The sequence below is a fragment of the Kwoniella mangroviensis genome, assembly GCF_000507465.2.
Source record: "Kwoniella mangroviensis CBS 8507 chromosome 1 map unlocalized Ctg02, whole genome shotgun sequence".
Taxonomy (NCBI): Eukaryota; Fungi; Basidiomycota; class Tremellomycetes; order Tremellales; family Cryptococcaceae; genus Kwoniella; species Kwoniella mangrovensis.
The window spans coordinates 3,016,139-3,041,884 of NW_027062534.1; the positions used below are offsets into that span (position 1 = coordinate 3,016,139).

General features: G+C 45.3%; 8 protein-coding genes across 8 annotated transcripts; 3 read left to right on the forward strand and 5 right to left on the reverse strand.

The window, feature by feature from the left end:
- Nucleotides 1-435: 435 nt before the first annotated feature.
- On the reverse strand, nt 436-3,933 carry I203_106248 (uncharacterized protein; the record flags this gene model as incomplete). Its single annotated transcript, XM_019148010.1, has 3 exons — nt 436-757; nt 821-3,304; nt 3,437-3,933. The coding sequence occupies 3 exons, from the start codon at nt 3,931-3,933 to the stop codon at nt 436-438; spliced, it is 3,303 nt and encodes a 1,100-aa protein (XP_019002928.1).
- A 2,691-nt stretch (nt 3,934-6,624) lies between these two features.
- On the reverse strand, nt 6,625-8,189 carry I203_106249 (uncharacterized protein; the record flags this gene model as incomplete). Its single annotated transcript, XM_065517926.1, has 7 exons — nt 6,625-6,731; nt 6,806-6,932; nt 7,007-7,175; nt 7,273-7,384; nt 7,508-7,726; nt 7,798-7,973; nt 8,170-8,189. 7 exons carry the CDS (start codon nt 8,187-8,189, stop codon nt 6,625-6,627), a joined length of 930 nt encoding a protein of 309 aa, XP_065373230.1.
- A 1,174-nt stretch (nt 8,190-9,363) lies between these two features.
- I203_106250 (uncharacterized protein) lies at nt 9,364-9,791 on the reverse strand (the record flags this gene model as incomplete). Its single annotated transcript, XM_019148011.1, has 2 exons — nt 9,364-9,482; nt 9,554-9,791. 2 exons carry the CDS (start codon nt 9,789-9,791, stop codon nt 9,364-9,366), a joined length of 357 nt encoding a protein of 118 aa, XP_019002929.1.
- Nucleotides 9,792-10,652: 861 nt separating this feature from the next.
- I203_106251 (uncharacterized protein) lies at nt 10,653-11,388 on the forward strand (the record flags this gene model as incomplete). Its single annotated transcript, XM_019148012.1, has 4 exons — nt 10,653-10,901; nt 11,002-11,129; nt 11,212-11,236; nt 11,299-11,388. 4 exons carry the CDS (start codon nt 10,653-10,655, stop codon nt 11,386-11,388), a joined length of 492 nt encoding a protein of 163 aa, XP_019002930.1.
- A 567-nt stretch (nt 11,389-11,955) lies between these two features.
- Nucleotides 11,956-14,111, reverse strand: I203_106252 (uncharacterized protein; the record flags this gene model as incomplete). Its single annotated transcript, XM_019148013.1, has 5 exons — nt 11,956-12,113; nt 12,191-12,436; nt 12,535-12,810; nt 12,889-13,272; nt 13,355-14,111. The coding sequence occupies 5 exons, from the start codon at nt 14,109-14,111 to the stop codon at nt 11,956-11,958; spliced, it is 1,821 nt and encodes a 606-aa protein (XP_019002931.1).
- A 2,001-nt stretch (nt 14,112-16,112) lies between these two features.
- On the forward strand, nt 16,113-18,867 carry I203_106253 (uncharacterized protein; the record flags this gene model as incomplete). The annotated part of the gene is made up of 8 exons (XM_065517927.1): nt 16,113-17,443; nt 17,523-17,599; nt 17,661-17,713; nt 17,798-17,963; nt 18,127-18,278; nt 18,371-18,473; nt 18,541-18,653; nt 18,718-18,867. The coding sequence occupies 8 exons, from the start codon at nt 16,113-16,115 to the stop codon at nt 18,865-18,867; spliced, it is 2,145 nt and encodes a 714-aa protein (XP_065373231.1).
- A 74-nt stretch (nt 18,868-18,941) lies between these two features.
- On the reverse strand, nt 18,942-22,394 carry I203_106254 (uncharacterized protein; the record flags this gene model as incomplete). The annotated part of the gene is made up of 10 exons (XM_065517928.1): nt 18,942-19,098; nt 19,230-19,645; nt 19,720-19,931; nt 20,007-20,097; nt 20,161-20,328; nt 20,410-21,307; nt 21,365-21,446; nt 21,520-21,595; nt 21,654-21,995; nt 22,062-22,394. 10 exons carry the CDS (start codon nt 22,392-22,394, stop codon nt 18,942-18,944), a joined length of 2,775 nt encoding a protein of 924 aa, XP_065373232.1.
- A 372-nt stretch (nt 22,395-22,766) lies between these two features.
- On the forward strand, nt 22,767-25,139 carry I203_106255 (uncharacterized protein; the record flags this gene model as incomplete). Its single annotated transcript, XM_019148016.1, has 12 exons — nt 22,767-22,835; nt 22,967-23,014; nt 23,081-23,262; nt 23,328-23,430; nt 23,500-23,524; nt 23,595-23,703; nt 23,774-23,960; nt 24,009-24,172; nt 24,224-24,442; nt 24,503-24,879; nt 24,947-25,033; nt 25,102-25,139. 12 exons carry the CDS (start codon nt 22,767-22,769, stop codon nt 25,137-25,139), a joined length of 1,608 nt encoding a protein of 535 aa, XP_019002934.1.
- Between the last annotated feature and the right edge of the window lie 607 nt (nt 25,140-25,746).

Consider the following 25,746-nt stretch of genomic DNA (forward strand, 5'->3'; position numbering starts at 1 on the left):
CAAGTGAAAGACGTATAGATACACTCGAGCGGGCTCAAACAAGTGGTCCTGCTATAAATCGATGCGATCTCACACGCGACACATGTGGCATTTGTAAGTTGTAGCATGATATATGACATGACATGACATGAGATGTAAATGACCTCTCTCCTGACTACACCGAAATGAGAACAGAAGACGAAGGAAGATGACCAGATTGTCCAATTATTGCCTCTATTGACATGTATATCGTCTATCCACAAGTCCTACGAAATGAACAAATGAGATGAAAGTGGGGAAAAAAAATCGATCAAAAATACAATATGATGCTACATGATAGGTTACTGAGAAAAACTCAATGCTAATGAGAAAAAACCAGGATGAGATTATAAGGCGCACGAGGTACATCGAAGAAAGAAAAGAATAATAAACAAATTGCTAGATCACCACAACAAACTACGCCATCACAGGCGGTGACATATGACCATTCACATGGACTCTCTCACTCCCTCCCGCGCCTCCTAAAGCTCGTTCGACATGTTCAAGGTCCTCTTTGGTGGTAGGTGTATTGGAATACGTCGAATAGTAACTACTACTGGTAGTGGATGAGGGAGTTTCGACAAGGTTGAGGTTCGTCTTGGCTTGAGGCGTATCAGCTAATGCTCTAGGAGTTGATAATCCAGAAGATTCAATATCGACAGGTTGAAAGTAATTATCCAATGATGAAGTCGAATGAGATCTTCGTTCCGGTGTCATCGAATTACCTCCCCAACAGAATCTATAGGCGATAGCTCATCAGGATCAATCCATATAAATCAGAGTACATACAACGTTCACTCACTGCTCGAGGAAACTACTATAACTGCTCAAGCTATTCGCATCATCACTTGAATCTGCGGACTTGGCCGTAGGACTCCATTTGGCCAAAGACAGATCGGCAGGGGATCTGGGTGACTCAGAGGGTGTATCCGTAGCGGTCGATTCGGTCGATGATGACTTTATGAGTTGAGGAGGCGAGACGTTTGGACTGACTTGGACGGAATCATCATCGCCGATGGTGAATTTCGATGGATAAGTGGCATGTCGGGAGAAAGACGCAGTAGGTCTTTTGGATGACGGAGCTTTGACAGCAGGTTGCTGAGGTTTTGATGTAGGGACGGTGTACGTCGATTGGCCAGTATGTATCTGAGCGTTGACGGTGGTAGGGGTAGGTGTGGATTCTCGATCCTCCATTGGCGGTGGAGAAGGTCCCTGGACCTTGACATCGGGTACAGGTGCAGGCATAGGCATGGTAGATGCTGATGTGCTAGTAGGAGAGAAGAAGTAATCGTTCGTCTTCGTAATCAGCGTGGCTTGACTGAATCTCGGTGAATAGAACTCGGTAGCAGCATGAGGATTGTTATTCGCCTTTTGCCCATTTTGACCGTTCGTGCCGTAATTGAGTAAACCAGTCTTCACATCTGGTAATTCACCTGGTTTGCCAACGGGGGAGGACGAACCTCTTCGAGCGGTGGTTTTGAGTGATGTACTAAAATCGTATCTGGCCGCTAGGGCAGTACCAGCGGCCGGCAAATCAGAAGCTTTCGTGTCCATGGGCGAGAACGGTCGTGAAGGTGAACCACCAGGTGAATTTTCGGATCCTCTCCGACTTGATCCAGATCCGGAAGAATTAGTCGTCGAGCCTCTTCGACCGAAATCGAAGCTGAAATGTCTGGACGAATTGGGTGAAACAGGTACTCTATCAGGTTCATCCGCCGTCAACCTGTCCAATTTCGCTCTGAGGTCTGCCAATCGATCATCGTTACTCGCTCCGGCCACACTCCACTGAGATGTCCTTCCACCCACGGCTTTACCCATACCAGGTTGCAAGCTGATACTATTCCTCGCCGCTCTCAATCCAGCAGGTTGAGGTGCGACTTTCTGGAACAGGACTTGGTAATTCTGTCCACCATTCGAATCCCAAATTTCTCTTCCCTCGGCAGTATATCTGATAGCCATGAACAGAGTTTTCTCCTCGATCTTGGCGAGTAAATCATTTAATTTGATACTGAAGATGAACTTGTCGAATTTACCACCTTTGATGGATTCTTTGTATGTAGCCGTGACTTCCGAGGTGGTTTGCCACCAATCGAAAGTGAATCTGACTGCGACCCATTTTTGGAAAGCGATATTTGCGCAAACTACCACTCCCTTGAGAGCTTTCCGGTCATCCTCTAGGAAGAGGGACTCGAGATAAAGCTCGGAATCAGGAGGGTGAGTAGTAGGGAAATTAGGTAAAGAAACGGTCAAGACCTTCTTCACTTCTCTTTCCTCATCGGTCGAAGGGAATGGGAATTCATCTCCTTCAGAAGTCGTATCGGCTGTAGGTGATCCATCTCGACTGACGACTTGGGGTTTTTGGTCATGCAAGAATAATTTGACTCGCTCGAGCTGTGCGTCGAAATGGACGTATTTCGGACAACTAGGCGTCGATGGACAAGATTTGGATTCGAATAGGGGTGATGGGCTGGATTCGCGAGCGTGTATAGGTGTACCATTAGGTAAGAGTGGACCACCGTACTTCAAAGCGGATTTAAGTATCTCTCCTGATTTCTTTCGTATCAATCTCGAAGTGTAAGGGGAAGGGATAGTTGCACTTTGGATTTCCCGAGGTTGTGGGAGAGGGACGATCCCGTCGAAATTCAACTTGAGACCGTTTTCTCTCCTTCTAGGTGGGATGTGATGTATCGTCGACATCAAAGCTGCTTCTGATCGAGCACGTACGGGATGTCGTCTAGGCATGAAGTTTGCGGGTGAAGAGGTGTTGGATGACAAGCTAGCGTTGTTGGAATGATGAAAGTCAAAGTGTTTGGAATGAGTAGGTGGTGTTCGATCAGGTGAGTTTGCTGCTGAACTGGCTGCCGAGCTAGAAGCAGAAGCCGAGGCAGAATGACCATCCATCATTTCCGTGAAACCGAATAATCTAGGTCTTCTACCTCTCTTGGCGGTGAGGTGTAGTGAATCTGTCGTCATTGCTATTGTCTTTTTCGGTGGTGATCGTACTTCAGGTAACACCTGCAGAGGGATCGTCGTTCCGTTCGATGACGACAGTGCAGGTAAGACTTTAGTAGCCGATAACAGCGGACTTGCGGTGGGAGAAGCTTCTCTCGATCCACTTGGGGAAGAAGAAGCACTTGACCTTGACTCGACTGTCTTATTTGGGGAAGAAACTGAGACTGGCCGTGAGAATTGTACGGATGTTTTCGGAGGATCTTCCGATGTTGGAGAAGCCATCCTCTCTGGTGTTGGTGGAGATACGAATATAGACGAGATGTGTTCACTGGACCTGTAATCACATGCTGACGTCAGCTGACCGCTTTTGATGGTGGATTGATGAAGAAAAGAGATTGATCCGCGTTGACCCTTAGACTAGAACCTAGCCCAAAGGGTGTGTATCGCATGTCATGATCTCACTCACTTCTGCTTCCTCATCGCCCAGTGCATCCCATGCATAGAAGGCTGAGGTCTCTGACCGCCCACCAGCGATTCCACGCTATCCTCTTCCATCGCGTTCGGGGTTGATACGGTCGCGGTAGATGCTGAGTAAGGCATGCGATCCCAGACGGATGACGATGGATCCAGCGCAAGTACCCTGTTGCCTCCAAGAGTCGCAAGGAGAGAGCTAGGCGATTCCAATCGTAAACCCGAAGCGTGCGGTAGGTGATGTCGCGTGTCGAGGAGTAAGGGGATAGGAACTGATAATTTGGGTAAATGTGGTGTACTGCCCTGCAAAGGTGGAGTCGAACTGGTAGTCGGTAAAGTGGCTGTATCAGCAATGTCGGGTGAAGGAGGTGGTGTAGGGTAAAACTGTTGTATTGTAGATGAAGATGAAGGAGGAGGGGGAGGAGGTTCGCTGGGCTTGATTGAATGGAGAGATTGAAACGAGCCAGTGTTTGTTTGAGCAGAAGAGGTCATGTGGGATATGATACAGTGAGCTAACAAAAAACGAAATGAAAAGGGAAGTTGCGATGCGACCTTTTCAGGCTGAATCGAAATTGATTTGACAGAGTGTCACAAGGATTGAGGATACTTTCAAATCATTGGGAAGGTGATGGGTCAGAGTACTACGATGAGGATGCTATCGACATGTTCTTGATAGATTGAAAATTGTATCAAAGTGAAAGAAGGTAGGTTGGTAAAGCTAGTCACGACGAGCAAAAAGTTTTTTGGTGTCGAAAACAATCAGAAAGATGTGGGGACATGAGGCCCCATTGAGACATGGATAGTGGAACGATAGGATACGAAGAAACGAAGGGAGAAGAGCTGAACTCACCAGGTTTTATCGTGTTTATGAAAAGCCTTCTCTTGTCCAGATGTCTAAAGAATCTTGTTATCCTAACTTTTTCTCACGATTCGCGAGCGAATTGATTGAAAGGACGATCCTTTGGTCGACTGATGGGCTTGTGATCAGGAACGTGTCGGTCGTATGGTATGGAAGGAAAGCCTTTGACGTATGTTGTTCTATCGGATGGAATAGGGAGTTGTACGAGTATGAATCGCCTTTCTTTTCGTGGTTCACGAGGAAAGCGTGTCGAAACGTCTTTGTTTTGAGTTTTATGAGCTTACCCTACCGATGGTTAAGAAAATAGAGTTAAAAAGAAAGATAAAAACACAGCAGGTGGTCACGGCTGAATGATATGGTGGGAGATCCAGACCAGGTCGAAATGAGACCAAATGAACTGGAATTACAGTAAGTTGTATTGATTTAAGGTGTATATCGAAAACGAAATGCCGAGAATTTAAAGTGTATATTACAGTAGGCCGAGCCGAGAAATGTATGTACAGCTAGCAGTAGAGTGTAGAGCAAACAAGCTAGACCATCATAAAGATGATTTTGCGCATATGCTCAAAGATGCAATTTTGAGCAGTTCTTTTTTCTCGTGTTTTTCTCTCACACCCATCATGACTCTTTCTCTTAGTGGGGGAATTTTAATGGTATGACGAAGCTCATTCAGGGATTCGATGCACGATGTACGGTAACTTGGGGTCTACAAGGGGGCAAAGGGAAAAAAATTTCAAGATTGAATTCCTCACGTAAGCGCGTCTTGTATTCACATGAGCTGCTGGTTTGAATTTCATCAAAGTGTGCGCATATTCGAGAATATGCTAGACGAGACCTTACGGTCGCACGTATGTGATAAGGCAATATCCTGCGCAATTCATCTCGAAGAATTGCTGTCACTTCATGCGCATCTGTTCAGCTTCTCTTTGTTCGAAATTTACCGATCTACCGGATCTTGTATGTTCTGCGGTTACCACCCTTTGCAAATCTATTCGCCACTTGCGTATGCTTTCATACTTCCTGGCCGAAATTGCAATATCCCATTGGTCACTTAGCTCCCACTGGAGCCCAGAAGTCCCATGTCGATCAGGGATTGGGAAGATCAGGCATCAGCGGAGTAGACCGGAGTAACCTTGAGGAGTGTCATGACGAGTGGGGCGCTTTCCAGCGTGGTCTCAGGGTTGGAATACGCCCTGCCTTGTTGAGTGCAAGTTCCCACGATCCCCATCAAAAAATTTCCACGAACTGTGAAAGTATGTGTCGAATTACTCAAACTTGTTGTTTTCGACGAAATCTCTTTCAAAATTTTCCATTCTTCACGTACGAGTACGACATGTGGATCCCCATGCGGACATCCCGTCATTTAACGAACTTTCGAACATTATTAAACGAGGAGCCAATCTGGAAGTTTTAAATCTAAGCGAAGTTGAAAGAAAGACAAAGAAAATTAAACATAAATGAGAGAGACGAGACGAGAAGACCTTTGAAGCGCCGACGTGAGCGACAATCGATTGCTCAAGCCAATCAGCGAACGAACAAGGAGCGATAAACGATGAAAGCTAAAAGATTATGCGCTATGACAGCACTCAACCTTCACGTTTGTACTAGCCGAGCAAACCAACTCGGGGTAGAGCTCCAAGTGGTGGTGGTCAAGTGGTGTAAGATACACATAGAAATAGGAAATACGGTTCACGCTATGTTGACAATGAGCACTCTGTGAGTTGGACGTGCTTGAGGTCGAAGCGTGACCGTGGTAGACTAGTCACCGTATACTCCTCACCGTAGTGCCCGTCGGTACTTCTTAACCTCACCGTGTTATGCACCGGAATAACCATGATACTATACATCGCACTATACCTACCGACGAATAATTGCATATCACACAAAGGCAAGGGGACGTCTTTATCGCCAGTGGCAGGCTCGAGGTTGTCGATGAACATTTTGACCGATCACTTCTGACCATTGATCTACCTCTACTTGCTTGGCCTTCGGAACGGCGTGAAGTCCATTGTGACCGACTTGTTCAGCGGTTGCATCTGTTGTAAACGATGTTGCATACGAAGTAAAAGAGATAGAGATATGAAATATGAAAATTTTACTAGTCTAATCGCGCCTCCACAACAGCATCGAACCCGCAAAATAAATCCGATCCTCGTCTTTCGTCTTCATCTTCATTTTGTCGCATAGGATCCTCCCCTCGATCTTTGATATCGAAATGATCAGCTCGAGCTGGATCAATGGGCCCAATCAATTCGATGACAGCTCTGATGGTGTCGTGCTCTTCATGGGATGGCTCCTCTGGGATCGTGAGGAGGGAGGGATTGTCAGTGACGGGGACAGACCGGATGGACGTTGGGGTGATCGATTGAGTGTTTAGCTCGAGAAGGGTAATTGATCATGTTTTCATCGACGTCCATATCCTCATCCGCATCTGGAGGGACCCGGTTCCGGTGTCAGTAATTCATGAATCTGCTATGGAAAAAAACGAGAGATTCTCAACCTCACCTTTTTCGTTCCTGTCCCTGCTAAGCTTGAAGAACTCCACAGCGACCATTTGCTTGCATGATCTGATGGAGCAAGAACATGCGTATCGAGTGGTGCCTTCGTCGTCCCTGATGGCCATGACGTGGCTCTGTTCGTCGTGCAAGAGCTCTCAGCGGGAGACTTGAAATGAAATGATGGATTTTTTTTTGTCTTTCAACTTACCGGTTCGACCCGTGCTTCATCTCCTTCGAAACCAACAACCCATCTGCAGTTCCCAACCCTCTTTACTGCTCCGACAGAGTACAAACTCCATCCTTCTTCCGAGTTCTTCCGGAAGCAACCAGTCACCCCTACGACACAGACCTTGAGGATGAGGATCAAGTTTTCGGAGCTGAAGCGACCCGAGGCCAACGGCAAATGGAAGAATGGTCAGCCTATCGATTGGATGTAAAGCATATATACACGTATCTGATTTTGCACCTACCCACCCTGCTTTCTTCAACAGGCTCAGAAAACCGGTCCCCCACTTTCTGTCATCTAGTACTGTTTCGACCTTGATCAATTCTGGTGATCTTCTCCCTGAGCCAACTCTTGCACACCCTATGTGAAGGCACTATCGGACTGGCTGCTTCTTCGTTGTTTGTCGAAGGCGTACTCGGAGTTCAAATCATTGGTGACCATACGGTAGCCTTGCCTTGCTCCGAAAGATTCGATTCAGGAGACTCTCCTGAGAATACTTGAATGACATCTTGTGCTTGTCCATCCTCCACATCTCCTCCAACACTTCCTTGACATCATCTATGCCGTGATCAATGACCACTCTTCCCGAACAGGATGGGACCAGCACTTGCTTTGGGTGCTGAGAGATGACCAGTTGAGCCAGCTCTTGGATTGCGGCGGAAACGGAGTATTGATCGCTCTCAGGGCATACGAGAGCGACGACTGTCCCATAACACAAAACAGGTCAGCAACTCTTGCATGTGCAATAACCAACGAAGAAACACTGTACTGACAAAGCTTAAGCGTGACTCGACCATCAGCAATCTTGACACAGCCCAACAGGACAAGTTGTAGAGGCATGGTAACATCAGGGAAAGTGACCGAATCGATTCGGTATCCCAGTTGGAGGGCTTCTTGATTGACCTCGTTGTTGATAGCTGACTTGCTCTGTATGGCCAAAACAGCAGGTCTGGTGGTTTGAGCGATAGGAGGTTTCGTACCGAGGTGCTCGTGTTAGCTGGGAACTCGATTGAAGTAATCTTCCTTGGTGTTGGCTCTGGTAGTGTGGAGAAAGAGAATATCCTCGTCAAACGGTCAGCTCAATCTCATACAGTACACCCTTCCAATCCTACATCTGACAGAAGCCTTAAAAGCTGAGAACTCACATCAGAACACCAGCTTTCATGTATGACGTACGTGTTGTATGGCCCATTAGGTTAGCACAATTTCGCGGATCGCCACCGCAGCGTCCTGTTTTCTGCACTCTGTTATATGTTCACCAATTATCACCATGCATGACAATTCATAGGAAGGAGCATCTCAGTCCAAAGAATGATGGCTGGTGGTGGACCTGGCAGCAGCAGGCAACATGCGTCCCGTGTAGGGCAAAATGAAGCGTGCATATTGATGGCAAGCAAGAATTGCCTGCCCCAAAGCAAAAATCGCGGTGCTTGACCTGTGTTATTTTTTAGATGCACTTCACCTGCATTGGAGAGTATGTCCCCAGTTTCTTCTCGGATAGGCTCTTTAGCCTCTGAGAGCCGCCTCAGCTAAAAATATCCAATGTTTCTTACCTCAACAGAGGCCTCAAGACAGCCTCTATGATGGCGAATCACCAAGTCGTGCCAAAACTCAATGAGGTATACAATATACGTACTATATATATATATCACACATGTATAGTATGTGTCTGATACAAGTTGTTACGATAGTAACGACATGTAGTGTATGCATAAACCCTAAGCTGGGGCTGGATGCCCAGATAAATTACGCAGAGCTGACGGGATGCGATGATTATAGGTTCCATGGCCGTAAATGAAATACCTTCCACTGATAATATGTAAATAGGGAGTGATCGTGTAGGTATGTGTGTCGTGGACAGACGAATCAAATATAGTTGTGGTGCCGAAATGGATCATATAACCATCAAAGTTGAGTGAATTATATTTGGGTGAGTTGCGTGGATTAGAAATTACACAAACTCTACATGACATTGAGCTATCGAGAAAATATGGAAGAAAGCTATAAAGCAATATAGATAGGAAAGAGAAAATAGCTTTCAACTTGTCACCAGACTATGGAAGAAGGGAAGATGTGAAATCATACAAATACAGTCTTCTGAAACCTCGACAAGCACAATTCCGTCAACACCTCTTGCCATACCCACACCTTCCATGTCTTCTCCCTGTTGACGTCGTACACCCTGAGTAAGTCATCTCTCGACAACGTCGTTTAGATCCTTTAGGTTCCAAAATTGTATGACAAGATTTACATATCACTTGGGAATCGCATCTCGTCCTGATCACGAATAATCAGCATCTGGAAGAAGTCGGCAGGAAAGTATATGGATACTATAGTACTTACCAGAACAAACCCCAGGGAAAGAATACTACTCCAGCTATAATTCCGATTTTACCGAATTGACGTTTGGGTGTGTGACCTGAAGGGTCTGTGCAGTTGATCTGAGAAATGTGATTGACTTTAAATCGCGGGTGTTCCCATCATTAGCGCTGAATCCGAAGACAGTCAAATGTATCAAGTGATACCTACCTAGAGTACCTCCGACTGCTGTCTCGGGGTTGTACACTATGCTCGTCTGCGGGGGAGGTGGTGTCGCCGAGGTATTCTGAGGGCCATGCAACGCATCCAGCTTCTCGACTTGTTCGTATGTCGGTGGTGGGGATAGAATCGAATATGAGACAGCCCTTCTCGGGTTATGCTTCTGAAGAGCACGAGGAATTGGATTAGCCTCGTCCTCATATGGTCGTTCTGTTCTGATTCGTGCCATCGTTTGGTCAAGTTGCAATATGTTATATGGCGAATCTATCCTTCAACTTCGCCACACAGAATCTTGCTAGGTCGATTGCGTCCTAATTTATGTTTAATATACGTATATGATGAATCTGTCCATTCCAAATCCATCCAAACGTCTCGCACATAATGATATATGATCAATCTCGGCTTGATGTGTCAGATGAACGAGGCAGGGGTGTCGGTGAAGAATGACCGTCAATTGAGGTTTGTGCCAATGGGGCGGCGGTCACGTATGGCCGTCATCGATCTTCATGATCTTATACGTCTCGGGTGTTGCTGGACTTTGGTCTTCATTTTCTACAATCATATTCAAGGCTGTCATATTTTAAGACGTTACATCTAGCTGCATAGCGCAAATGTCTGATCATATGGACGAAAGTTGCGTATCATATTTACGGGGAAGTAATGGGGAACCCGTAAGGTTTTGCTTAACCAATAATACACTTTCCTTATCTCGTAATGTAACGTCTTCATTGAAATTTGATCAAACCACGCTTACCTCGTCGCGTCATGAGCACGAAGATGTAGCACGATGCGCAACACGCAAAACAAATTCCGCATCGTCTTGATAGCACGGTCACAGAAACGGCAATGTGTGACTGTCTGTACCTCGACCTGAAGCTTACATAAAGCGGTACCCCGCACAGCCTTATCGATAAGTCTAAAAAATCCACTCATCTTCCTGTCCACCTCCTGGGCATACGTGGTCAATCAATGAAACACTCGCAGACATTTATATATCTCTACCCTGCATAGCGTATTGTCCTGATTCTAACCGATCTATGCATTCTTTCTCTACATACACATTCCGATTCATAGATCTCTAACTCCAACGATGCCGCCCAAATTTACTTCTCCCAACTCCAACTCGAACTTTACCACCATCCTCATCTCTCTATCGACACTATCAATCTACCTTATCACCTATCCCCTGCATGCGACACCCTATCGGATTGCTCCTCCTATATTCCTAATCGTCTCTCTGGGCTTGATTGTAGCAGCATACAACCTTACTCTACTCACCGCACTGATCTCAATTGGCAGTGTGGTATTCGTTAATCTGCTTCTGGCTATTGATTATATCGTATGTAGCGTCCTCTTCCTCTTGTTCATCTCTACCAAAAATCCCTGAGTCTTTATATGGATGTACATCATACTGATCCATTATGCTATACCTTCCGTAGCATGGTGAATGCGGCTACGATGTAATGATAGGTGGTGAATCAGGGCATAAAGCGAGGCTAGGTCAGATCGGTTGGTACAGGGGTTGTGTTCAGCCTACTCAAGCTTGGTGGATTATGGTAATTATAGGGTAAGTCCATGGGTTGCTCCTCACTGCACGTCACTATCGAACGATACGGTAAGGGAATGTGACTGATTTGGTCCTTCGATAGATCAATCTGGCTAGTCATTGCAGCGGTAAGTACACTAATATTTCAACCGTAAACTCAATTGCAATCACTGATGATTTTTTTTGTAAGACCGAACTATTGAAGACGCGTCATACTTCCATGAACGGTCAGTATCTTCGATTGTCCACCGACGCAGAAGAAGAATCGCAGAGTACCTAGTCAGATGTACAATACAGTACATATTCAGATACTGTAGCGATATCTTTTCTCGTTTGACTTGTTCTGAATATCTTCAATGACGATTTAAATTTTCCGTAACCTTCAGGTCGATACCATATTGAAACCTGCACCATCTACACATCGTCCTTGATTTATGGAAGTGGACACTTTATGAGACCGAGATTCTAGATTTCAAATATGCAAAATCAGATGTCATCCCCAACCTCCTTCATACCAAGCTTTGCAACTTTGGCATGTCACACTTCCCGCTGATAGAATGCAGTAGCAGGTGCATTCAATGCAGGATATCTATTTGCGGAAATTAAAAAAAAAAAAAACAGGACAACCGGGAAAGACAGATGATGACTATTGTAAGAGCACGCTTTACCAGCTAGAAATATGATTTAAAAATGATTTATATACAATACAGTGCTATTGTCCGACATAGCCTCAGACGATTCCACCACCTTCCCTTCCTCGAACACTTTCCGTCCATTTCACTTCCACAGAGCGTTAAAATATCGTAAAACTCAAACTCCAAACTAAGAACATGACAAATATCGAGTATTACTGATCCCAATTCTTATCGATCGCACCAGGTAAAGCAGGACATCTCTCAGGAAGATGTACAGCCAATGCAGACCATGTGCAATAATCCCTCCTTCGTCCTGCTTTCTCCCATATCCAATCGACAAAGTAGAACGGATAGCCTCGACTCCAATTCTCTGTAACACACCGATCAGAAATAGAACGTTAGTATATTGTCTATCTGGTCATTTTGAGAAGGTATGGGATGACTCACCTAGCCACCACTGTATGATTGGGATCCTCAATACAGTATTATGCCATACGAACCAATTCCTCTCATAAGCCAACTTCACCGTGGGGTTCATATAGATCCTAGGTGGTCGAGCGACTGTATCGTACAACCTATGGAGGTCATAGCCGATCAAGAAGCATTCCGAGTGATCGCATGCGGATATGTTGGACGTGCGGAATTGGATAGGGAGGGTTAAGGAAGGTGAGAAGACGGAGTTGGGATACGAGGCTATAAAATCGCGGGATATCAATCAGTCTCCCAACCGATTATTTATCGATGTTTTGAAAAGGGCAAAACCCAATGAAAGCAGATCAAGTCCGACTCACGATTATCAACCATCTTCCAGCCTCTTTTCGCCAGATGTCTACCACCATGACTCTGTTCCAAATCTATCATCTCCGCCTCATCTACCCTATCTTCCTCTTGTGGTTTGTAGAGGAACGGTCCAGCTTTAAATACCACCGCCCCATTCCAACACGATGACACTTCAAACGGTTCCTCTTTCCTCAGTCTGTCAATCGTGGTTTCATCTTTGACATAGGGCCAGAATGGTCGAAGGGGTGTACCGCATATATCTCTTGATGCCCATGTATCGTAGAGACCTATCAAGTCAGGTCATCACAAGGTCAGCAAGCCATACGATACCAACGAACGTCTTGTAGTGAGATGCTATCACTCACCGGACGTGCCGAAATCCATCGCACAAACTTGGTCGTACTCGTCCCTCCCCTCAATCTTCGTATTGATCAACCTGACCATACTCTCCCATGTCCAATAAACATCATTTAAGAAAATAATCTTGGTAAATACATTGTATCCTTTTAGCCTAATTTCAGGATCAGACGATTGAATAGGTTTCAAAGCTTTATTTCTCGCATTGGCCAAATAACCTATTCTCTCTGGTGAAGTATTATATGGCCACCAATGTTTATCATCTTGCTCAGTTACGATTGACCTGCCCACACCCATTCCCAGTAAGGTGTCGTTGAGAGAGGATAAGAGTGATTTGGTAGAATCCTGAGAATTGGATTCGTATATCGACACGAAAACGTTATCGGATCCGACTATATCATAAGATGTAATCGACCGAAGATCAGTGATGAGAGCAACGTGATGTTGAGAAGTCAAACGTCGAATCTTACTCACGATAATTTATCAATTTGATCAATTCGCTTGACCATCCCGGTAAGATATCCTGACTGTTATGTAAATTTGCAGCTACAAAGTATTTCTCTCCTTGCACTGGTCTAACAGGTACATCCTGTTCTTCGGGTGGACAGAATCCCAAGCATGATAAAAACAATACAAATAGCGTCGAAGTTGCTAAAATGGTCCTCTTCGTAGTTGAGAACCTGTTGAAGAAGTTTTTCGTCCTGTTTGAAATCTTCTCTCTTGATTTGAATATACTAGAAACATGATATATCACTTTGAACCATGTTGTCAATGTCCAACCTAATAATATGGTAAATAGACCAATAAAGGCCGGTATAGTCGTTGGGAAAGGGAATATGATGAATAGGGTGATGGTACTACCCACAGCCAGTAATATGATTGTTATCAAGAGGTAATCTAGATGAAACCTTGATATTTGGCTGGTAGGGGAGGATGTAGGGAAGCTCGGAGAGGTTGGTGAGATGGGCGAGTCGATATCGTATGGAGGTGGTGATTCGTTTTCTTCCTCCTCGATTTCAACTCCATCGGGCAATTCTATGTTTGCAGGACTAGTTGTTTCATGTATGCTGTTCCTCCATGATAATGACCTATACCCATCTTCTTCATTCTGTGTTTCCGCTCGATCACGACCACTCTCACTAACCCTAATTCCCAAACTCTTGATCCTGTCTGTCAGAACTTCCACGGCGTAGAGGGCTTGACTGAAAGGCGATGAAGTTCGTTTATCCATCAGTGGGAGCGGAGGGCTGGTAGAAATTAAGTATGATCGGCCGAATTCAGCTGGAGTTTGGGCGAGGCAATGGGGCGTCGTTTGGTGGGGTTTGATATCGTTGGAAAGAGTGGACAAGAGTTGGATACGATAGGTGGAGAGGGCGGTTGTTTCGTTGGTATATAATTTAGACAAAGGAAGATGTCAAACTGATAAACATTTGGACTGGTCAAGATATGTTTTCGGTCAAAGATGGAGATGGATGCAGCGAAAGCAAAATACACAAGCAGAAAGCACAAGCACAAGCAAGCACAGCAATGATCTCAATCCTTGACCTTGACTTTTTCTTGGACAACACCCACGTGCAGGCTGAAGATTGCAGTATCCAAGCAATAACAAAGCACCGGGGGCAACGGGGGGAAACACCGGTGACCGTTAAAAGATAAAAGTAAGGACGATATTATTGTAAGGATCTTAGCGTTATGGTATCCGAGAGAGGTGCCAGGAGATAAAGCAGAGGAAAGTAAAGTAGACTTTCAGTTGAGGTCATGGTTGCTTTTTTTCTGCTTTTACCCTTTGAATTCATTTTCAACGGTCAACAAAGGGTATCGACGGGGTAAACACAGCAAGTCCAAACAAACCGATAGATGAAAACCTGAAACGCAGCAAGGAGCGAAGCGTCATGCCAAGCAACCAAAGGGAGCACCAAGTAACTTAAATCACGATTAAAACTGGGGTACCTTTATTGCAGGGTTAACATACAATTCGTTCCTGAGATCCTATCAGAGATTCTACTTTGGGCGTTACGCGATGTTGACATCGAGCCCACCACCTGATAACCAAGTCTTAACCTGGCAGCGAGAACAAAAAGCAAAGAAGAGGGAAACAGATCCCGTTGGTTTGTCCAACTGTGGGGCGGAACGATGTGTGAGGAGATAGAAAGAATTTCCGTTTGAAAAGCACAGGGCGGATCGTTCGTTTTGAAGGTTCCTGGTGTCAAGTGTATGCATACTCATACTACCTTGATGTGTTTGTCTGTACAGATTAGCTGCACTTTATTCAACAGCTTGAACCAGATTCAAATACTGTACAACAACAAATACAAAGATTCAAAGCGCAGTCATGTGAACGATCCCTGCGAGCGGGCTTGGTCCCGCGTTACATGAGTTGCTGCTCACTGTAGCCGCCGAGACATGGTCCCTGGTCTTGACATCAATGCGGTGATCAGAGAAGTCCGAAGTGTATACTACTGTACTCTCACGCACAAATCAAAGTATTACATGACTTGTATATCTGATAACCATGCATGAATCTACATGCAGAAACACTGTATCTACTGGACATCTTCGTCATAGGACGAAGAATCTAGTCTTGGATCAGTACATCCTCTTGACACAGTCGTGCTCTTCAAAAATTCCCTGTCATACTGACGGAATCTCAAATGACCCGAACGATCACTGACTGTATTCGAGTATCTCCAACTTGGGAAAATATAAGTCGACAAGACGGCTAGAGTGGATGGTAAGCTGCGCTCTCCGTACGTGAGTGTCATGAGCGTGGCAGGATGACCACTTATCGTGTCGCTGGGTTCACTCGTGCTGTACATCGGAAGACCGGAGATAGCCTTCATACCGGTGCTTGTATGCATATTTCAGAGAAGACTGTCTCCCTCTTGTATTGCAGACTGAGATGCATGGATGTCGAGTGGGAGGTTGTAATTGATCGCCAGTGTAGATACCGTTTCTTTCGGAATCAAAGTAGGCACCACGTTGTTACAACAGCGCACTGATCCACTCGGCAGAATGCCATCAAATTCGGCCGGGTATCACCATCCATTCATTCAATCACGTTTGAGGTCTATACTCGAGTACACTTTCAACCTCAGTCTCCGTTCGTCTCGTATCGTCAACTCCCTGCTCACCAGCAGACCCACGCTCTTTTCGTCCGTGTAGGGCATATCAGCTCCACTCGCTCTCCTTGCCAACTCCTTGGGCCACCATTCAATTTCTGTCCCATTTCACAATGTCTGAAGAACACGCTCCTTCTCAGACCGCAGATCCCTCCTCTTCATCCTCCTCATCATGGCGTCGACTGTCCCACCCGCCTTTACCGACCTTCCGCCCCAACATACCGAACTTACGAGCTGCGCTGTTGGGCTACCTGGGGGAGGTGGAAGTTGCCTTACGATCGAAATTGGGTGAACTGCCCCCAGCGGAAGAAGAGAGATTGAGAGCTTCGTCTTCTTCACCCTCTATCTCAGGCGAAGATGACGAATACGAGTATGATTATGGAGAAGATGATTTTGGTGGTGAAGCTATAGGTTATGCATCTTCAAGTAAACTAGGGAACTCCTCAACAACATCTACATCTGGATCAGGACTTAGAAATAGATTCGAGACTACCAATGGAGCTGGAGGAAGTAGAGGATCAGAATTTAGTCATCATCTTAGATTACTGAATCATCTATCAACATTGAGAGAAGAAGCGTTGAATTACCTTCCATCGTTATCTGTCTCGGTACCTTCCGTAGCTGTACCGATCATTCCCTCTTACCCTTCCAGAGAATGGTTACGATCCCTACCTTCACGATTATCATCCATCGATCCAGCTCTAGTCTACCGATCTTCATCGGTACAGGAAGGGGAAAACAAGGATCACCTAGGTGCAGTGGAGAGTGCCCGTAAGAGGGTCTTAGAGGTGGTTCATACATTCTTACCATCGGAGGAATGGGCAGGATGGGAAAAATTAGGTTGGGAAGAACAAGAAGATGATCTGGCTTTCCACAACGATCAACTTCATCCCCTGAAATCTAGAGCAAGCACCAGAGGCAGAGCAGCTTCCTTGGAGAGATATCCTCTAGGAGATGAAGAAGAGGAGGATGAAGAACCTGAATATCTTTTCCCGAATCGTACGCCTGCATCTCTTCAGGCGAATAGACGAAGAGCAGTAAGATCGAAATCTCTCGGAGCATCAAGTCTCCCCACGAAAAGTACGATACAGGCTATAGGAAGATTGAGTCCAGTGAAGAAAGGGAAATTGCAAAGATCGAAAACTGATCCGTACGGTAAAGCTTCGTTGGTGGATGAGAAAGATCATGAGGATATAGATGTTGATACGCTGCTAGGTGAAGATGTAGAAGGTCAAGAGAAAGAAGATGAAGAGGACGAAGAATATGTCTTGAAACATCCTGAAATTACAGATACCAAGTTGACTGCCTTGGTAGCTGAACATGATGATACTATGGGTCCGACTGTACAGGAATCTTTGAGAAGATCAGATGATGGGAAGAAGTTAATCAGGTATGAGGATCTACCAGCGCTATGGAGAAATAATGAACATGTTCATACTGGATAGTAAGTAGTCTCGAACACACACCATCATAATCCTAAGTCCACTGAAACTGACTTGATATTTCTCTCTCCCCTTTTTCAGCCGTTTCATTCCACTACACCTCAAGACTGGTCCTGTCCCATTGATCAAATCGGCTTTTATCATGCACAACGAGACGAGTCAGTAAACCCCGGACTCGGTGTCCGCTAGCCACTTTATAGCTGATATAATGTCTTCCAGTTAACATCCACTCTCATTTTATCCCGACTATCCTTATCTCCCTTTTCATTCCTGTGAGCATCTTTCGTACTGAGACGATATGGCTAATCTCTCAGAATGAGATAATCATATGTTTACACTTCTATTTTCCTATACAGTATATGATATTGAACCCGCCCCTGCCAAATGCACATCTCCTCGATACCCTCATTTTGGCCTTATACCTCATCGCCGCCATATCCTGTCTGTTCTCCTCGGCAAGTTGGCACGTACTCAGTGGATGCGCTTCCAAGAGATGGTTTGAGTGGGGTGCATGTGTCGATTGTGAGTGGGATTTTGCGTGCGACTTGTACATGTAGAATAGGACACTGACAAGCGATGGACTTGACTCGTATAGATATCGGTATATCATGTAAGTTCAATCAGACTATGTCGATGCTTCGCTTGTCTTGGTATACTGACCAATTTTCATGATATGTGTATGTAGGGCTCATAGCTGCATCTTTCGGGACTGTAGTATATAATGGTTTCTACTGTCAACCCAAATTAGTCTTGTTGTATTGTACCACCAACGCATGTTGCGGTGCATTAGGTTCTTATCTACCTTTTCAAAAATGGTTCAACGAGAGGAGGAACAAGGTGAGTCTATAGAATTAGTTTAACCATCCGTTCAAAGAGATGTGCAACAACACGATACTGATGAAGATTTGTCTCGCTTTATATGAGCGTAGCACCTACGAATAACCTTCTTCCTCGTTTTGTGCGTGGCAATGTTCGCTCCGATGCTCCAACTCTTCTTCCAACATGGTTTCCACAAAGCACTATCTTTTGTCGGTACGTCGAAGCCCACTCACATTGCGTCTCTGTTCTTTCGCTGAATTCCAGATTTCCCGCGTGACAGCCCCATTCGGATGGTCGATCGCAGCTTACCTCATAGGATTATGGTTCTACGCCATGCATTATCCAGAATGTAATTGGCCAGGTAAATTCGATAGATGGGGGATGTCTCATCAGGTGAGTTAGGTCTTACAATGTATTCGTTCATGTCTCATTACTAAAACTGATTGATGTTGCGTAGTGGTGGCATGCTGGTATAGTATTAGCTATATGGCTTCATTATCGAGCGGTCTTCGTCGCTCACGGTATGAAAGATGAGTACTCTTGTATGGCTCCTGGTGCAGGAAGGAGCGTAGCTCAAGTGGTGGAAAGTTGGTTCATTGGGATGTGAACAGGATTGACACAAAATTCATCTTATGCATGGCATTTTTAATATGTGATATGTGATCATACAGGGTCCTTAAACTAGACGCCTTGTCCAACAGTCCAATTAAAAGGTTGGAACTTTTCTCCTAATTTTCTAGCTCGATCTTTATTCAAATTATAATCTATCTTACGTGGTTTCCTCCATTTACGAGGTTCCAAACCTAACACATTACCTATAACTTCCGCTGCAAAGTATCTACAAGAACAAGGGTATATCAGCGTCATAATCCAAGGGGAAACAAGCATAAGGATACAAGGTAAGAAGGATACAACGGTTGTGTTGGGCTTGATTACCACTGTCAACTACTACAGGCCTAATCAACTCACCTTGGAAATTCATCTTCTTTACCCCCTGCACCACCTACATCCCCCTCTTTATCTTCACCTTCCGCTTTACCCGCACCTGTCCCACTATCCGATACACCCTCAATCACATGTCCATACCCCTTTTCACCCTTGTAATCCCATTGACACATGAAATAAGGCAAGTTGGGAACCATCATCCTCCTAAATCCACCCGGTCTAGTTGAAAAATCAATAATTTTCTTATGTTGTGTCCATTCTCCTTCAGAGGCCATTATCGATTCTCTAAAGTAGGCAGGTAAATCTTGGAAAGTTTCATAAGGGACTGGGATAGCTTCGATATAAGTGTGTTTTTGATATTTGAATGATAAGACCGTTTCGAAGAAGATCACTCCGTGGTTCGTTTGAGCGTGCATACGCATCAGACATTTCATGAAATTCTATATACACGAAGATCAAAACACACAACAACAATTAGCCATCATCAACGTACACAATGGTACGGTTCACTCACCCTGACTTCTTCCCAATCATCATCATCCATCTCCAACATACTTAGATGATGCTGTATAGGTACGATCAGACAATGTCCAGGAACGAGTTCTTCGAATTGCGTGCAACACATGTACGTTCGAGTACCTAGAGCGACGATCGCTGCCAGGGGATTTCGATCATCTTGATAGCAGAATGAACAACTGTCAAGAGCTTTCTTCGTTCTAGCGTAATCTAAGATTTCAAGAAGAAGTCAGCTTGATTGTATGACATACGAGTTGCTCGTTTCCCATAGCTGATTGTACCCACCATTGATTGCGAATGCCCGTTTCATCGCATCACTCTTCATCTTCCTCCTTGCAAGTTTATCAACATTATCGTCCATATAGTCAACATCAGACTGTGGTATTTGCACATCAGCTTGGCACCTGACGACCGACCAATCGTGGGATGACTTGCTCACCTCAAATTTGGCATCTCTAGTGATAGCAGCTGCCATCTCCGCATCCATATTCTTCTGATCACTTGATCCAGCACCGAATTTTTCTTGTCTCACTAATTCACCCAGAGATTGGGTATCATCATCTGCATTGTACCGAAGGACGTTCCCTTCCCTATCTCTAGTCTCGAACTGAACAAGTCGACCCATTAGCTCTCATCCTTGTTCATACACATACACCGCAACGATCTGATGACCAGTGAATAAACCTACCTTTTCAACCTTCTTTCTCCTATTACCAGGCCGCAATTCCCCTTCATCCGAAGCGCCCAATCCAACATCATACAATTTACCTCTCCCGTCCAGTGTCGGCAACATCTGCACCTCAACTTGATTCCCTTTACCGTCCGTCCTTCCGAACTGACCTTGTAATCCACTAGGATCAGTCGAGCCTTGCCATAATCCCGCTCCGCCATTCTCTTTTGCCCGTTCAGATTTCGTTCTTTCCCTCTCGTATTCTTCTTCTAGTGACACCGCATTGGGTTCATCCATCAGTTTAGCTCTGATGACTCTCGCTTGTAGTTTATTTAACTGTTCGGTCGTCAAAGGCGGTTTGGATGAAGTAGGATCAGGATTTTCCACCGCACCGCCCCCTCCCTCGGCGGTAGAATTGAAAGGGTATCCTGAAGCAGATCGGGTCAAGGAAGTAGGAGTGAACACACTTGGAATTGGCGTCGATACTTTAGGCTGTTGACTTGTGAATCCGATTGCCCTCTCTTTACCTCCGGGAGTGACATTGACATTCGTACCACTCTCCCTTCTACGTAATTCATCGATTCTTCCTCCTCCGGATCCAGAGGGGGTCTGGAAATCATTCTCTTCACCTTGACCTTGTGGACGTCTGAATCCACTTCTTGAACTTGGTCTACTTGATCCGAGCTCCTCTCCACCTGATGGGTTCGTGAACATGAATCTCCGATTGGTTGTATCAGGTGTACGAAATCCTGAAGATCCTCCTCCAGGCGTTGAAAATCCATCTGAACCAGGTTGACCCCTTCGGGATCTACGTCTTGCCTCTTTCTCGTCTAATATGCGTCGTTCTTCGAGGGCGGCTTGGAAATCTTCAAGATTACCATATCGCTCTAAAGCGACATCTTCAACTTCTCGATTCCTGCGTGTCACAATTAGTGATGCACATGGATGCATGATGCTTTGAGACGATGCTCACTGTTCCTCCGCTTGTTCATACAGTCGCTTCAACTTCATCATCCTCCACTGGTATCCCGGTCCACCAGGGGTGATTTTCTTTTCTGCGAGGTAAAAAAGGATCAATCAGATGGAATATTAAAAAAGGGCACTTTTACCAGCCAAGATGTGACTCACCAATAGTCTCATAATCATCGATATTTTTACCTTCCAGCAACTGTGTATTCAGCTCAAATCGCTTGTCGACGACCAGCTATAATCTCTATTAGCTATGTGACAGCCAGGCTGGGCTCCTCAATCCTCTAGCTCACTTTTGACGGATCAGGTAAATCAGCTTTTGGATCTTTCCTCTCATGGACCGTTCCCAGTCCTTCGAAGAAATCCATCCCTCCTCCCAAATTCCTATTTGACACGGTCTCATCCCCATAGCCTTCTGTCATGCCTCCCCTACTTCCTGCACTTCTCGGTATATCTCTTGTTGGAGCAGGTACAGTCGCTGAGGTGCCATCCAGAGGCTCCAGCATCCATGACTCTCTCTCTCTAGCCTGAGATCCGCTGGAAGTCGACGGGGGTAAAGGCACCTTTGGAGGAGGGTTGGAAGGGTTGGATTGGAGTGCCAGTGAATCGGAAGTAGGTATATTTGATGTGGCTTCCTACATATTGGACAACATGATGAGCTACATTCTTCCATACGAAATTGCAGGAATGGCTGAACCCACCGTTCCATCAATCCCCTTTTCTACCCACATCGACTCATCATAATCATCATCAACAATTTCCAATCCTTTTTCATCCACCTTGCTCTTTTTCTTCTTCAGCCTCTTCCTCTCATTCCTCTCTTCCTCAGTCTCGTCCCTATCCCTTCTGTCCTTTTTATGCTTCCTGTGTCTATCTTCATCTTCGTGATGTTTGGACGATCTATGATGATAGTGATGCTTCGAAGACGGTGATCGATCTCTGCTCTCTCGGTTTTTGTCCTTGCGATCCCGTTCACGATGTTTTCGAGATGGTGAGCGGGATCTTGATCGATCTCGTCTTGATGATTCGCCCATTTCCACTGATTCTACTGTACTAGTTGAGCTATAGACATATGCTCTTGTCGACAAGCATCCTACGTGGTGTTTTGTTTCTCCATGATTATCTGGTGTAGGCTTGGGTAGCGAGTAACCTGGACTGGAGTGACGTCTTCGGGTGTTCGTGTTACGTAAGTCTGGGTATTTATATGATCCTCCCCGTTATGGTTGTGTGTGTGGTGTTTTTCATATGGTAGTAGTCGCGACTTTTGGCTGGAGATGAAGTGAAATGCATTGACTCTCTTCAAACAACATAACATCGACTGACATCCACCACTCACACTCTCTCTCTAACCCTACCGCACACTCTTCATCCCTCCAAAAAGTCTAATCGACACTCCTCACATCAACATGGAAGCTCGTAATCTCGATCATAGAAGGAACAACTTCAAGGGAAAGTCCTCTTTCTCTGCTCAAGAGGTAAATTTTCCCCTTTCCCTCTTTCGTTGGTCATTTGGCCACCCAACTTTCTGACAGCCTTTCCACATCAATACCCCTCCCTTTTCCATGTATGGATCAAGGACGAATGCTAATACGTATATGATGTATAGCTTCGACGAAGAAGAGAGGAACAACAAGTAGAAATCCGACGTCAAAAAGTGTGTTCTCTCGTTTTTTTCCTCTGGACTCGCGTGACGCTGATCTAACGCCGTAATAACACTTAGAGAGAAGAATCCATCGCCAAGAGACGTAACTTGCAACCGATCTCAGCTGATGATGGTATCGAATCGGATGATGAGACAGGTGTAGATGTTGGCTCCCTCGCTGATACCCTCCCTGGAATGCTTCAAGCTGTTTACAGCGATGATCAAGAAGCTCAGTTGGATGCTACCACCAAATTCAGAAAGTGAGTCTTTCTCTATATAATATGATTGAATCACAGAGTACTGGAGCTGATATGACATGACGCAGGCTTTTGTCAAAGGAGAAAAACCCACCTATAGACAGAGTGATCCAATGTGGTGTAGTACCTCGATTTGTAGAGTTCTTGTCTAGCAACAACACAATGATCCAAGTGAGTCAATCCACCTCCTATTGACCTCGATATCTCATCAGCTAAATGATGTTTTTTCCTCTGCAACAGTTTGAGGCCGCTTGGGCTTTGACCAGTGAGTTGCATCTCCTCATCTGACATGATCGCATGACCATCTGAATGCTAACATCCCATCTCCCGATCAGACATCGCTTCCGGAACTTCTGAGCACACACAAGTCGTTATCCAAGCTGGCGCTGTACCATACTTCATCCGCCTCCTCTCTTCCAGCGTGCTCGACGTTCGAGAGCAGGCGTGAGTGTCTCGTCAATCGTCAACTATTTTTCATGAGTTGTAGAGCCAATACTGACAACAAACTATACAGTGTCTGGGCTCTCGGTAACATCGCTGGTGACTCACCCAAATGTCGAGATCACGTCCTCGGCCAAGGCGCTCTCCAACCTCTCCTTGTCCTTCTCAACGAGAACCACAAGTTATCAATGCTCAGAAACGCTACTTGGACATTGAGCAACTTCTGTAGAGGAAAGAACCCTCAACCAGAATGGGAATTGGTGGGTCATCGCACATCTTGGTAGGCTGAAACTAACATGCTGTTGTAGATCTCGCCCGCTCTTACCGTCCTCACCAAGCTCATCTACTCCCTTGACGATGAAGTCCTCATCGATGCTTGTTGGGCTATCTCCTACCTTTCTGACGGCACAAACGACAAAATTCAAGCTGTTATCGAGAGTGGTGTCTGTAGACGATTGGTGGACTTGCTCATGTAAGACCAATTCATGATCGTCCATTGCATAAAGCTGACAATATGTAATAGGCACCCTTCCACTGCTGTCCAAACCCCCGCTCTTCGATCTGTAGGAAACATCGTTACCGGTGACGACCTCCAAACTCAAGTTGTCATCTCATCGGGTGCTCTTCCCGCTCTTCTCAGCTTACTCTCATCTCCCAAAGAAGGCATCAGGAAGGAAGCTTGTTGGACTATCTCAAACATCACTGCTGGTTCGCCCATGCAGATCCAAGCTATCATTGATGCGTGAGTCTGCTGCTCGGTTACGATAGGAGAGTTTGAGCTGATGTCATTTCTGCCTTTCAGCAACCTTGTCCCTCCCCTTGTCAACATCCTTGCTAACGCTGATTTCAAGACCAAGAAAGAAGCCTGTTGGGCCATCTCCAACGCGACCTCAGGTGGTCTTCAAGAACCTAACCAAATTCGATACCTCGTCTCACAAGGGTGTATCAAACCTATGTGTGATCTCCTCACTTCGATGGACAACAAGATAATCCAAGTTGCCCTTGACGGTCTCGAGAACATCTTGAAAGTTGGTGATGTCGACAAAGAAGCTCAAGGTCCAGGTGGAGTCAACAAGTACGCTCAGTACATCGAAGAAGCGGGTGGTATGGTTAACATCCACAACTTGCAACATCACGAGAACTTGGAAATCTACAAGAAATGTTTCTACATCATGGATAGTGAGTCATCACTACGATAACATAGATAGAGATTAGCTTTGGTGCTGATGTTTGTGATCTACGATAGAATTCTTCCCCGACGAAGATGAGGAAGAAGCCGATGCTGCTGCACCAGCTGTCGACGCTTCAGGTCAATATGCCTTCCAATCTGATGGTGAGTGATTGCTATACTGAGCTTTGTTCGATTCTGTAACAACTTATCTAACTGATTTGTCATCATAGTTGCCGCTCCTCAAGGTGGTTTCAACTTTGGCCAGTAAAGCCAGGCAGTCCCTCTCGTCACCGCTTTCTCCGGAACGCCAGTATCTGATACGCCGATCGATACTTCTGGCGATGAATCGCTAATTCCACACTTTTATGGTTCTTAAATCAGTTTTTATCATTCTCTTCTTTCATATTTCCACATCCATAAAAATCACCTCGCATCCTTTTGGTAATAACATCAACCTCATTTCATGTATACTTTTCTACTTATCACCATTATTATCAACATTATCTGAAATTTGCAATCTACACATCATAGAAAGGGGAATATCGCGACTTGTGATTCTCCTTTATACCAATCACGCTGAACATTGAATTTCACTTCGATTACACCGTGTACCATGGGCTTGTCCTCGAGAGGGCAGCCTCAATTTGTATAAAATTTTGCTTCTCAAGGTTTCTATTCCATCTTCTTTCCCTTTCTGGTTCATCATATATTTGCATCTTCTCATCCATCACTTATCATGTGCGACGTTGAAATAACGATCCAGCACGACAATCAGTATAGATAGCATTTTCCCCTTTACATATCTCATTCACAGGTCAGACGCGCGGATGGTGCCTCTAGATCATCAGATCAATAGATTTTTTTTCTTTCCTTTA